Below are 13,021 nucleotides of genomic sequence, written 5' to 3'. Positions count from 1 at the left end.
TTGGCTCCATGTAATGGCTGAGTGACGATTCGCTTTTTGTAACCTTATCTTTCCCGTTCGGCCAATGGGAAACTAGTCATGTTCGACGGCAAGCCGGCTTGTGCAATGCGGTTGTCGTAAATCAACTGCTCATCCCGTGCTCGTTATAGGCAGGCAGAGAGCTCGTATTCCGATGATCCTTGTGTGTTGACAGAGGCTGAGCTTCTTATTGACGGAACGCTAGGTACAAATCGATCAAGGTTGCACTCAATAGAGAGGTTTCTCATCCCTAATCGACTCGTTTCACTCCAGCATGCGCCCTGTCAATCGGCAATCATCATCAGCAACACAATTCCCTCGCATCACAAACCCCACAAACCCCAAAAGCCCAAGAAATCAGAGCATGTAATACGAACCAATTTCTTATCCATTCATTTCTTGTACACGCACCCCTTCCCCCCTCCTCCTCTTTCTTTAGTACGTCAAACCCCGAAACCTTGCCTCAGCATCATCCTTCGCCTTCGCCTTCGCCTTCGCATTCCTCTCCCTCTCAACCGCCCTTTTGGACTTGTCATTGATCTCGATCAATCTCCCAATAAGTTCATCCCTGTTCCAATCGGATCTATGACTCCAAATCGCATTGAAACATGCAGCGCGGAGACGAGAGAGTTGATCAACGTTGTAACTGGCGGTATCTCGGACGATCGCCCGACAGAGATGCGTGTACTCTTCGCGGACGTAGGTTAGTGGTGGGTGTGGTTCGGGTTCTGCTTGCGGTTGCGGTTGCGGTTGCGGTTGCGGTTGCGGTTGCGGTTGCGGTTGCGGTGCCGGTGCGGGTGCGGGTGCGGATGCGGATGCGGGTGCGGAGGGGGACTGGGTGGTGACGGTGGAGGAGGGTTGGGAGGGAGAGGTTAGTCGGGCGCGTTTACGCGCTTCTTCCTCGCCGTTAGCCTCAGATGCAGGCGCGTTGACGGTAGTGGAAGGGTCAGAGGAAGAGCCTTCAACCGTAGCAGAAGCCGCAGTCGCACCTTCTTCTTGAGCATTCGACGTAGCAGTCGACCCTTGTTGCTGCTGCGCACTAACACTTCTCTGTCTCTTACTCCCCCTCTCCCCACCCACACTTTCCAACCCAGCAGACTCAGGTTCTTTACCCGCAATCCTAGCACTAGCCCTTTCACCTTTCGCACTCTCTGCCTTTTTCGCCGCTGCCTCCTCCGCACTCTGTTTCGCCTTCTCCGTCGCCTCTTTCGCCTCCTGCTCCCTCGCCATCTGTCTTAATGCCATCCTATCACATTCCTCCCGAAACCCAGCATCGATATACTGATCCATCAAAATAATCGCCAGGTTGCGCATCTGGTGAGCACGGAAGACCCGATCCTGATCCACTTCAGCTGCTTCCTCCGCATTCTCAACGATCTTCTGGATGTCTTCCAAAAAGGCGGAACAGGAGAGGTAGCCGTTGTAGTAGAGACGTTTTTGCATTTTTTCGAGGTTGGTGGTCCAGATGGGCATGTTGCGGGTGATGTATTCGTCGTTGATGGTTGTGGGGCCGTTGGTGGGGCCAGAGACGATCGAGGTGTCGGCCATAGGGTCGGATGCGGAGGTGTCTGCAGCTGCGGATTCGGTTGTGGATGCGTCGACGCCGTTCGTGCCGTTGGGTTGCGAGGATGGTGGTGGGATGAGGACGCCAGCATCAGTTTCTGCTCCCTCGACACCATGAGCATCAGGAACAATTCCGTTGGTGTTGTTGGCAGGGGCAGCAACTCCGTCATCATTGGACATCTCAACATCACCATTCTCGGCCGTCGCACCAGCTTCAGCAGCATCGCCAGCCTCAGCAAGCTGCTCGTCTTCGACTTCCGTAATACTATTAGCGGTAGAACCCATGAACTGAGCAGCCGTTATGCCGCGCTTAGCAGCAATATCAGCCTCAGTCTCGAGCATCTCCGCATCGTCGTTGACCTCGATCGGAGTCGGTTGTGCTGCCATGTTGGGTCGGTAGTATCGGAGCTCCACCGTGATCTTGCCCTTTTCGCGCTTCCAGGCAAATTGCTGCGTAAGTTCTCTGAGGTTGTACTCGTCCCAAACATCACGGGTGAACTTCTTGAACTTCTTCCTCAGCTCAGCAAGAACAGGGCCAAGGCGGAACTTGAGATGCTCGAGCAGCTTCGTGTCGCTATCTGCCTGCTGCTGCAATTCAGCCTGGGTGAGCTTGCGTGGTGGACGAGGTGGTGCCTTGGGTAGCTCTTCGAGCACTCGCTTGCGTCTTGGAAGCGCGTCAGGGAACTCGGTGGGCGGTCGAATGACGTGGTCAAAGATCTCTTTGAAGAAATCTCGTCGGCTCTCTTCATCGGGACGAGGGATTTCGACAATGTCGTCATCGAGGAAGTTGAACCATGAGTGAACTTCATCGTCGAGCTCGTCAAGTGGAGCTTCTGCAATGCCGAGCAACATCACTGGGTCAGCATCGGTGAGACCGTCCAACAACGCCTTGAAGGTGGTTTTGACGCTGTCCGAGACAGAGCGAGACCAGTGCACGATGCCAGGAATGTAGAGCACGCTCGGTTTGTGTCGCTTTGCCTCGACGAAGAGCTGGATGATGGCAGCTTCAGGTGTCCGTGCGCTGTCACCGAGCAAGGTTGCAATATCGAGCGACTGGACGTGGTATCCTTCAAGATGCTGCAATAGTGCGGCACCGACAGCACCTTGTCCCATGCCGACGTCACCGTACACAAGCATGCGTGGACGGTAGACGCGCTGTGCCTCGAAAGACTGAAGCAGCATCTCGCGACCAAAGCCGCGGTCACCAGCAAGCATGTCGGCAGCCGAAAGACCCGAAGTCAGACCCTTGGGGACGAAGGTATCGTCCTCCCACAGTGCTTCCTCTAATGGATTGCGCTTTGAGACAGGTGGAAGGATCCTGTTGAGAACAGATATGGCATCCTGAACGACAGCACCGAGCAGCGATGCCAACCTCTCGGGTAGGGGAGCAGCAGCCGACGCGCTTGCTCTTGCCGACGACGGGACGATCTTGTTGACCGACATCATAAAGTCCTTAGCGTCAACCTGAATAGATGCAGGGTCGAGCAGGAGTCGGTCCGTGGTCGAGTAGATCTGAGGATAGCGTCGCTGAACGGCATTCAGTGCAGCCTCTGTGCAAAGCGCGCGCAGATCGGCTCCTCCGTATCCTTTGGTGACTTGCGCGAGTCTGGCCTTGAAGTCGTCATCAAGTGGAGGCTCCCATTTGCTTGTGTGAATGTTGATGATACTCCTACGCGCCTCGAGCGATGGCAGAGGGAAGTAGAATTCTCTATCGAATCGACCAGGACGACGCAGGGCTGGGTCGACACTGTCAGGTCGGTTGGTAGCACCAATCACGACAACCTGTCCACGTCCATCCATCCCGTCCATCAGCGCAAGCATGGTACTAACAATACTCGCGTGGATCTGATCTTGCTTGCTGGAACGGACAGGCGCGAGACCGTCGATCTCATCGAAGAAGATGATACTCGGTTGCGAGTTTCTTGCCTCTTCGAATAAAAGACGCAGCTGTCGTTCAGCTTCACCGACCCACTTGGAAAGGCAGTCGGCACCTTTTCGCATGAAGAAGCTGACTTGCTGTCCATCGGTACTACAGCTGGCAGCCAAGGCACGGGCGACGAGCGTCTTGCCGGTACCAGGTGGGCCGTGGAAGAGCACGCCACGGGGTGGCGTCACCTTGAAGCGCTGGAAGACTTCCGGGTACAGCAAGGGCAACATGACCATCTCCTTGAGTTGTTGTATGTGGCCATCGAGACCACCGACGCTGTCAAAGTCGACGTTCATGTCGACACCAAGAGGGTCAACATCAGCTAGCGGGTCGCCGCTCTTCTTGATACGTCCAAAGCTGTCCGTACCGCCAGAACCTGTGAGACCGCCAGGCGGACCAGCCGCGCCACCAGCACCATCTGCACCGAGCAGACCGCCAGCAGCTCCACCGCCAAGAGGAGCTGGTGCACCTGGCTTGCGAAGCGCATTGTTCTGCAACTCGTCATCGGAGCTGTCGATAGGATCGCCAAAGATACGTGCGTAGTCCTTGCCGGTCATGGAAGATGGCAGAGCATCCCATCCTTCCTTGCCCTTCTTGCCGCGACCAGGGAATGGCATGGGAAGACTTGGGCCCGGAGCACCAGAGCCAAAGCCAACGCCGTCGCCAGGAGGTTCCAGATCGTATGAGCCATATGCGCTGCGTCCACGACTGTTGCGAACGGGCCGGCCGAAGCCGTCTCTTGGTGGTGAGGGAGGGGGAGGTACGAGCGAGTAGTTGACCTTCTTGCGTTGACGAAGCGAGTAGGACTTGCCCTGACTTCCTTCTGGTTCGTCGCTATGAATGTCGAGTGGGTCATCCTCGGCTCCAGAGACATGCTCTTCTTCTGGAGTCTCGTCGCCTTCCCCCTCGTACTCTTCGTCACGAGGCTTGCGCCTCCCAGATTTGCTGCGACCATTAGCTGCACGCTTCTTAGCTGCCATCTCGGCAAGGCGGTTGGTATTAGAGCCCCCACCACCACGTCGAAGTCGACCTGAGGAGCGCGTGGAACGTTTGGAGCCGTATTCGCCTTCGTCGTCTTCCTCTTCATCGTCGTCGGCGGCCACAAAGCCATCGAGTGCGTTGGTATTGAGTCGAGCAGAGGTGCGTCGAGTGGAGCGGACAACCTGCTCATCTTCGTCGTCGTCGTTGTCGTCGCCGGCGAGGTTTTCAGAGTCTTCGGATTCAGCCATGTTATCTACTTTCTGCCTACGAATCCTACCGCTGCGGCTCTTGGAAAGGATAGGTTCCGGCTCGTGGTGTTGGTCTTGTTCTTTGACGACATGGTCTTGCTCGCCTTCCGCATCCTCGTCGGCTTGGGCATCTTCGTCTTCATCGTCTTGTTCATCCGCGTCCTGTAGGAGTGTCAGCAGAATGTCAAAGAAGCCAAGGAACATGGGTCAGTAAGGTTGTTCAGTCGCATGAAAAGATGAGCAAGCAACGAGAATGTCAGTACGACGTGTGAGACATCTGTCCACCGCGATCGCTCGCACCCGCGGTGGAACCAGAGTATCGGATGATGAGAGCTCAAGGCTGTGCTGCTTCCTCTCAAGACTGCACCGACCGCCATCGTCGAGATTCCAATACCACCCTAAACACACGACCCGCGAGTCTGAAAGCTTAAGCTTACCGATTGCCTGCCTCTCTTCTGAATCTGCTCATTCGCTCGCTGCCTGATGCCGATCTTGACTGTGAGCCTGGGGATAATGGCCTGTGTGTCGGTGAGCTCCTGGCTAGACTCGGGCTGTGAGTCGCCAAGGAGTCTGCTGCTTCGACGGGTAGCCTGGTAGGTAGCCTGCGACTTGGCCTTGCCTTTCTTTGGTGGCTGGGCTGTATTGGAGCGTGCAGCAGGACCATGCTCGGCTTGTTTGCTTGGTGCTTTATCTTTGGCTCTATTCTGGTCTTTGGTCTCGCCAGTGTCTTTGGCTCTGCTGCCGCGTTTGCCAGTGATAGCGTGTGTATTCTGGGCAACGAGTGGCTGGCTGCTACTGCGTGTGATTCTGGTGCTTCGACTGGGTGCGGGTATGGTAGTCTCTTTCTGCTTTCCTTTGGTCTCATTGTTGGAACGAGGCCTTTTCTCTTCCTTTGTGCTCGATCGACGGAACTGGGTGCGCTTTTTGGTCTTTGGCTGCGCTACATGCTCGTAATTATCGACATTGTTATCGGCGTCGTCGTATTCCTGCTCATCTTCACTGCTCTCCTGCTCGCTGTCATCATCGTCTTTGTCGTCATCGTCGTCTCGGTCGTCATGACGCTTCAAACGAGGAGTGGCTGGCTGCTGAGAAGCACTTACTTCTTCTTCGTAGTCCTCTTCGCTGCGTGGCTGCTGCTTGACTTGGCGACCACGAAGAGAACGGCTGTTGGGACTGTCGGAGTATACGTGGTTGATGTTGGCCGAGGCTACTGCGGCAGCAGCTCTACTGGGTCTACCTCCTACCATGTTGCTGGGAGGCTCGATCTGAAGCTGAGCTTGCGCTTGTCGTCCACCAGAGCTGGTCTCGTGTGCGTTGAGGGTGCGCTTCTTGAGCTTGATGCGGATGCCACTGTTCTGAGGCGAAGGGTCGTTGGAATCGATCGAATGGAAAGCCGGGGTGGAAACGGAGTCGAGGCCGTTCTCTTGCTTCAAGGGAAGACGAGGCGCTGATGCACTGTAAAAGTTCTGCTGCTGCTGCTGCTGCTGTTGATGATGCTGCTGTTGATGATGCTGCTGTTGATGATGCTGCTGTTGATGATGCTGCTGTTGATGCTGCTGGTGGTGTTCAAAGGCTGGCTGAGGCGAAAGCGACTGCGCAGGGTTGTCAATCCAAGTTGGCGTACCAGCGCGCTGTGGCCACTGTCCCGGTTGAAGGTACTGCGCAGCGTTGTTGCTTAGAGGCTGGTGGGTAGTGTGAGCAGGGAAGTTGGGAAGAAGATTCTCGAGACCAGCACCTGGCTGAGCAGCGTTCGAAGAATAGCCCGAGGTGACGGGAAAGTTGTACTGCTGCGGATTTGATTGCAAGTAGTGATTGTACTGGTTGTTTCCTCCGAAAAAGCCAGAGTTGTAGGAGGAGTCGTTGTTATTGTTCTGCTGGAAGCCGGGCTGCTGAGGGAAGGAAGAGGGATGAAAGTTTGCAGAGCAGTGGGATCCGTTACGGTTGCCGTGTTGGTAGAAAGGATAGGCGTTCGGGTCTTGGTTCAGAGCCGAGTTGATGTGATGGTGATCAGGAGCTGAGGTGTAGGATGGATAGGAACTGTGCTGATTGGGCTGCGAAGTGTAAGGGTAATGGGAACCGCCAGACATGGAAGCTGATTACGCGGCGAGTGGAAAAGAGTGAGATCGTTGACTGCGACTGCTGCCGACAGTCAATTGAAAGCGCGAATCAGAGAGGGACTGGCAATCGGGGCGTAAGCGAGGACGACGCTCTTCATGTCACCCAAGCTGCGATGTCGAAAGTCGTGTGTTTGTTGAAAGCGAAAAAAAAGGGAGGAAGGATGGATGGAAGGATGGATGGAAGGAAGAAAGGAAGAAAGGAAGGATGGTTGCGTGACGACACGGAGCAAGGCAAGGGACAATCCGCCGCTGCCTCGGACTCAAGGAAATAATGACCGACTGAGCTGCTGCTGCCGCATATTATTCTCAGCAAATGCGAAGCGCGCTTTGACCTTTTTTTTAAAACTTTCGACTCTTTGGCTGAGCTTTTTGCCTTTCTCTCTCTCTCTCTCTCTCTCTCTCTCTCTCTCTCGCTCTCATCTGACTCTTCTCATGCCGCCGCGCTGCCTTTTTTTGGCGTCCGCAAAAGATCGGGGGGAAGAGATCGGGGAAGAGATCGGGGAAGAGATCGGGAAGAACAATGTCTGCTTGTGTGTCGTCTGTGTCGCCTTTCTTTCTTAGCACCGAGCTGAGCAAGCACCCAAGGCTGCCATCTCGTATCACAACTCTTCTGGTGTCACGCATTGACTGGAATTCAACTGCATCTATATATACCCTGGTCGTCACTTGAGAGCATCTCGACCTCAGCTCATCCTGGATTGTAGCGTGGCTGTCATTTGAGTCACACTAAGAAAAGCATACAAAGCCTTGAGCCAAGGTTCGGTTTCTCAAACGTTGAGCTTGTATGGGATCGAGTGTCGACTCGAAAGCTTGAATTAAGCCTTGTGATCATCAGAAAGACAGTCTCTTACAGCATCGATGACGTTTTAGGCAGAGCTAGCCTGCACAGCGTAAGGCGAGCTAGGCAAGGTCCATACCTTGACGCTTCCATCATCGCCAGCACTTGCAAGCATATCCGACATGATCTCATGCGATACGCCGCCTGCTGCTAGGCCTTTAGGCATCTCGCCTTGGTTCATCAGCTTCTCCATCTGGGCCGTTGTTGAGCTCGATCGCGCATTCAAGCTTTCAGGTGCCCAGCATAGGCAGTTGACATCGGCACTTGCATGTGCCCTTTCCATCTTTGCAACCAGCTCTACTTTCGGCGCCAGCTGCTCTGCGTTCTCGGATTCTGAGAGCTCGTAGACGCAGATTCGGCCATCGCCACCACCACTTGCTAGACGTCCGAGGTTGCCAGGACGTTTGCAAGTCTTGTCGACACCCCAAGAGACGCTGTAGACTGTGCGATCGTGGTCACCTTTAAGCACGCTGACAAGCATCCATTTTTCGCCTCGGCGACCTGCCATCTTGCCTTCTGGTTTCAAGCCGCGTGCTTCGCATTGATCTGCGTCCAGCCTCCGCCAAATGCGAACAGTGAGATCGTCTGAGGCCGAAGCGAGGTAGTTGCCGCAAGGTGAGAAGGAGAGACTCCAGACCGTCGATTCGTGACCTGTGAGTGTGGTGAAGCAAAACCAGTCATCGGAAGGATCGTCGATGTAAAGCTTGATGGCGTCGTCGTAGGATGCAGATGCAAGCATCTCGTCCCTTGGATGCCACGCCACCGCCTTGACATCCTGTGAATGCTCCATCAATACCGAAAGACACTCGAACTCGGCATCAGGTTGCACCTCCCAGATCCATACCGACTTGTCTCGACTGCATGATGCAAGCAAACCGCCTGTGTGTGAGAAGGCAACCGACTTGCATTCCGATTCGTGACCTTCCAGTGTACCGACACAGTCCCATTCGAGCTGGTCGACGTGTGCTCCACCATTGCTCAGCGCGACCGGGCCTGGACCGTCACGGTTGCTTTCCAGCTCGGAGGTGCCGTCGATATCCTGTATCCTCTCCCATATGCCTACTGTCGAATCAAACGAGGCTGTGGCGAGAATCTTGCCATCAGGCGACCACGCCACTTGTCGGACTGTGCGCTGATGACCTGTCACTATCGCCTCGCGTAGGTTGAAGGATGGCTGCTTTGAGCTTGATGGACCATCGGCTGAAGTCGTTGATACGAACGAGTAGGCGTGCAGACGAACGTCCTTGTCGCCGGAGCAGGATGCCAAGATGGGCATCCGAGGGTTCCATGCGAGATGCCATGCACGTGATGAGTGACCTTCAAGGTTTGCGAGCAAGTGCAGAGAGACGGGTTCACGAGCCGACGCCTTTTCAGGACCGCCTGTTGGTGCAGAAGCGTTCATATTGTTGTGTGCGCAGCTGGATCAGCAAGACAAGCCGATTGGAATCCCGTCGAGAGGAACGCCTTCTTGCGTCTCAAGAGATGAAAGAGGTTGATTGCTGGACGTAGTCGAGACACTATACGAGCCTGTTCGGATTCGGATCCGGTGGCCGTCTGCAACGAGATGCGAGTCGGGTGTGCGAGATACGGGTTGAAGCAAATGTTCGTGTAAAAGTGCAATCTGACGATGCCGTGGGCTGCAACAACTTGATTGCTTGGCGGGTGGTGATCGTACAGATAAAAGTTGCAACCGTTGGCAAGGTCACACTTTGAGCGTCGGAGGTTCAGAGATGTCAATTGGTGGTGGTTATGGTTATGGTTATGGTTATGGTTATGGTTATGGTGGTGGCGGTGGTGGTGGTGGTGGTAAGGAAAGGAAACAGAGTCAGTTGGTCGGTCAACTTGGAATTGGTTGTGCTCAAGCCAAGTCGAGAATCTCAAGAAGCTCAGACGATCCACAGCTGAGACGATCCACAATTTCGCGGCCTGTGTCGGGAAATGATCCGAAGCCGACTCGCTGCTGCTGCTGCTGCTTCTTCTTCTTCTTCTTCTTCTTCTCGCAACTTTTGTTCTTCTGTCCTCTGACGTCGTAATAGTAAAAAATATATGTTTTCTGCTTCGATCTCACATACTCGGCCAACTTTACTCATTCGGATATACACCACGTTGGCCCGAAATCGACCGCCGCGGCATACCGGTTATCAAACACCCGATATAGTTTCCCCGTTACATTTCGGCCTTACCAATCCTTGTACACGGAAGTTATATATATATATACATTGGAATCATCTTGTACTTAGCTTATGATCGATACTTGTGATCAACGCTAATTGTCGCATGCCCTTTAACAGTAGTTTGCTTGTTTGCTGGATTTAAAGCTCGGTTTTCACTTTTCTCCATCCAATGTCGAAGCTGAGTGATCTCTGTACGATCACATCCAGAAGGCATACATCTTGTAGTGTGACATGCGAGTGTCGACTTCAGTGGCCGTGTCGCAGGCGCATGCCAAGTCAAGCCATGCCAAGTCAAGCCAAGCCAAGCCAAGCCGGAAGCACAGCTGCTGAAACTACTGCCGCTGCGAGCATTGTTCCTGCAGCCCACATGACAGCCGTGTTTCTCATTTCATTTGTGTCTCATTGTCTTGCCTTCAAGTCGGCAACTCTGATCTGCTGGCAGCTCGACAGATGTCCAGATTCAGTCCGAGATCCACACGGGACATCACGAAAGACACTTGGCTCCCATACACTTGGCTCCCATGCCTGACGCCACGGATAGCATAGAGACAGTTTCCATTGAGGAATGTGATGTACATTCAAGTTGCTTCTTATTGTATCCTATCATCTCTTTTGCTTCGATCAGGGGTTCTCGTTCCAGCCCTTGGCACGCTCCACTGCCCTCTCCCAACCGTGCAGGAGCTGCTTCCTCTTGTCCTCGTCGATCTTGGGCTCAAACACCTGCTTTCCTGCCCTGTTGACCTTGCTGAGCGTTTCTGGCTTGTTAATGTCCCAACCGAACAGACCGATCGCCGAACCAGCAAGGAGAGCGGAACCCAGTGCTGTGCTCTCTCGCATTTCAGGTCGCTCGACATTGATGCCAAGGATATCAGCCTGGATCTGCATCGCGACATCCGAGTTGGTGAGGCCACCGTCGACTTGCAATGCTTTCAGGGCGACACCCGAGTCTTTCGACATGGCATCCAGGATAGCCTTGGTTTGGTAGCATGTCGATTCCAGAGTGGCACGGCACAAGTGGCGCCTGTCGGTGTAAGCGGTGATACCGACAACCGTACCAGCAGCAGTGTCGTCCCAGTAAGGGCAGAAGAGACCGTTGAATGCAGTGACAAAGTAGACTCCTCCCGTGTCCTCAACTTGGCCAGCCAAGTCGCCGATCTCGCTAGCTTCCTTGATGAGACCCAAACTGTCGCGAACCCACTTGACTGCTGAGCCAGCAACGGCGATCGATCCTTCCAATGCGTAGTGGACCGGTGCATCAGGGCCTGCCTTGTAGGCGATAGTGGAAAGCAAACCGTTTTTCGAGGAAACGACCTTCTCGCCGGTGTTGTAGAGCAAGAAAGCACCGGTGCCATAGGTATTCTTGGCCTCTCCTGGAGTGAAACACTTGTTGCCTACCAACGCAGCCATCTGGTCTCCCACAATACCTGCGATCTCAATTCCCTTGAGTTCACCGTGAGCAATCTTGCCGTACACTTCCGACGAACTCTTGATTTCGGGCAGAATGTCCATATCGACGCCGAAGAAATCGCACAGCTTCTGGTCCCACTTTTGGGCACGGAGGTCCATGAACATGGTTCGCGAAGCGTTGGAAGCGTCGGTAATGTGCACCTGCTTGTCGGTGAGATTGTAGACGATCCAGCTGTCGACGGTACCAAAGAGCATCTGCTTGTCGTCGTGTGCCTTGCGGACTTGGGGCAGGTTGTCGAGCATCCATCGCAGCTTGACCGAAGCGAAATAGGTGGAGAGAGGGAGACCGGTCTCTTGCCTGACAGCGTCTACACCTTTGTCGCTCTTGGCTTCGAGTTGGCGGATGGTGGAGGTGGTTCGTGCGTCTGGCCAGGCGATAGCACGGGTGAGGGCTTTGCCGGTGTTTTTATCCCAAACCACCGTAGTTTCTCGCTGGTTGGTGACACCGATGACTTTAACGTCGGCCTTGTTGTACTGGCCACCTTTTTCGAGCTTGACGAGGGTCTTGTCGATGCACTGATAGACGCAGTCGATGATCTCGTGTGCGTCCTGCTCGTGCCAACCGGGGTGTGGGTAGTACTGGTTGAACTCCATCTGGTGAGAGGCGATCACCTTGGCGTATTCGTCAAAGACCATGAATCGCACACTGGTGGTACCAGCGTCAACGGAACCTACGAGCTCCGGCATCTTGGGCAAGGTTCGAGGGGAACTTGTATTCAGAGGGGCTCTTACGGGGATAGCCAACGCAGAGCTCGGGGAAGAGTGATGATACCTTGCAACGACGACAAAGGAAAGGGGCCGCAGAGAAGGAAGAGTGCGGAGAAGCTGGGAGCGGGGGAAAGGACCAAGCGATGAGGTGCTGAAGGTAGATGACACGAATGTGTTGGTAGGAAGCAAAGATCGACCGCTTGCAAGACGCCGAGGCAAAGACGACATACACACGGTAAAGAAGAAGAGGGAGAACTGGCAAGCAGCCAAACAACAGACACCACAGAGTGAGGAGAGCTGGGAGATGGCTTGCCTCTTTTCTGCACTCTGCGCTCTCGGGGCAAGTTAGAGCCAAGCAAGCTGGCTTTCTTCTTTTGGCCCGGATGGCAGGATGAATCACACCGTGCACCAGCAGGCAGATTCAGCAGTTGCAAGCGTGTCTTCTGTGTTGCTACGCTTGGCAGCAAGCGACTTTACTTTTCCACTCCTCTCTCCACGTGACCAGCGTAAGGCCAAACGTAAGGCACCAATCAGAGCTCAACTCCTGCCAAAGGTAGAGCAGCAGCAGCAGCAGCAGCAGCAGCAGCACAGCAATGCCGGACCAAGCTAACTATCCAGCGCCAAAGGCGACACAGCAAGCCTCGCTTCCGGGCTCATGAAAAAGTAGGTCCGATTAAAGCCGTAAGGCTCAACAGTTGCTACGATCTAACATGCTTGATCTCCACCGGAAAAACATTTCGAAAAGCTCGGAATTCGGAGTTTGCTTTTGGGTTCGACAAGTTTAGCTTTCCCTGCAGCAACAACTCCAAGACGCTTTTGCTTACCACCCTTTTGCTTACCACCCTTTTGCTTACCACCCTTTTGCTTATTAGCCTCGCACTTGTCTCTACATCCCTCCGTCACGAAGAGCATCGCTACGACATCTCACCAAAGTGCAAACCGAAAAGTCTCTGAGGCCGCTCTAGCTCCCGAGCACTCGT

General features: G+C 54.2%; 4 protein-coding genes across 4 annotated transcripts; 1 reads left to right on the top strand and 3 right to left on the bottom strand.

Moving 5' to 3' along the window:
* Positions 1-453: 453 nt before the first annotated feature.
* Positions 454-6,824, bottom strand: UHO2_05315 (uncharacterized protein; the record flags this gene model as incomplete). The annotated part of the gene is made up of 2 exons (XM_041560131.1): positions 454-4,899; positions 5,175-6,824. The coding sequence occupies 2 exons, from the start codon at positions 6,822-6,824 to the stop codon at positions 454-456; spliced, it is 6,096 nt and encodes a 2,031-aa protein (XP_041416065.1).
* An 896-nt stretch (positions 6,825-7,720) lies between these two features.
* Positions 7,721-9,094, bottom strand: UHO2_05314 (uncharacterized protein; the record flags this gene model as incomplete). The annotated part of the gene is made up of 1 exon (XM_041560130.1): positions 7,721-9,094. The coding sequence occupies one exon, from the start codon at positions 9,092-9,094 to the stop codon at positions 7,721-7,723; it is 1,374 nt and encodes a 457-aa protein (XP_041416064.1).
* A 328-nt stretch (positions 9,095-9,422) lies between these two features.
* UHO2_05313 (uncharacterized protein) lies at positions 9,423-9,725 on the top strand (the record flags this gene model as incomplete). The annotated part of the gene is made up of 1 exon (XM_041560129.1): positions 9,423-9,725. The coding sequence occupies one exon, from the start codon at positions 9,423-9,425 to the stop codon at positions 9,723-9,725; it is 303 nt and encodes a 100-aa protein (XP_041416063.1).
* A 762-nt stretch (positions 9,726-10,487) lies between these two features.
* UHO2_05312 (putative glycerol kinase) lies at positions 10,488-12,020 on the bottom strand (the record flags this gene model as incomplete). The annotated part of the gene is made up of 1 exon (XM_041560128.1): positions 10,488-12,020. The coding sequence occupies one exon, from the start codon at positions 12,018-12,020 to the stop codon at positions 10,488-10,490; it is 1,533 nt and encodes a 510-aa protein (XP_041416062.1).
* Between the last annotated feature and the right edge of the window lie 1,001 nt (positions 12,021-13,021).

This window comes from Ustilago hordei (assembly GCF_900519145.1).
Source record: "Ustilago hordei strain Uho2 genome assembly, contig: UHO2_contig_13, whole genome shotgun sequence".
NCBI lineage: Eukaryota > Fungi > Basidiomycota > Ustilaginomycetes > Ustilaginales > Ustilaginaceae > Ustilago > Ustilago hordei.
This window is presented reverse-complemented; position numbering and strand designations above follow the sequence as displayed.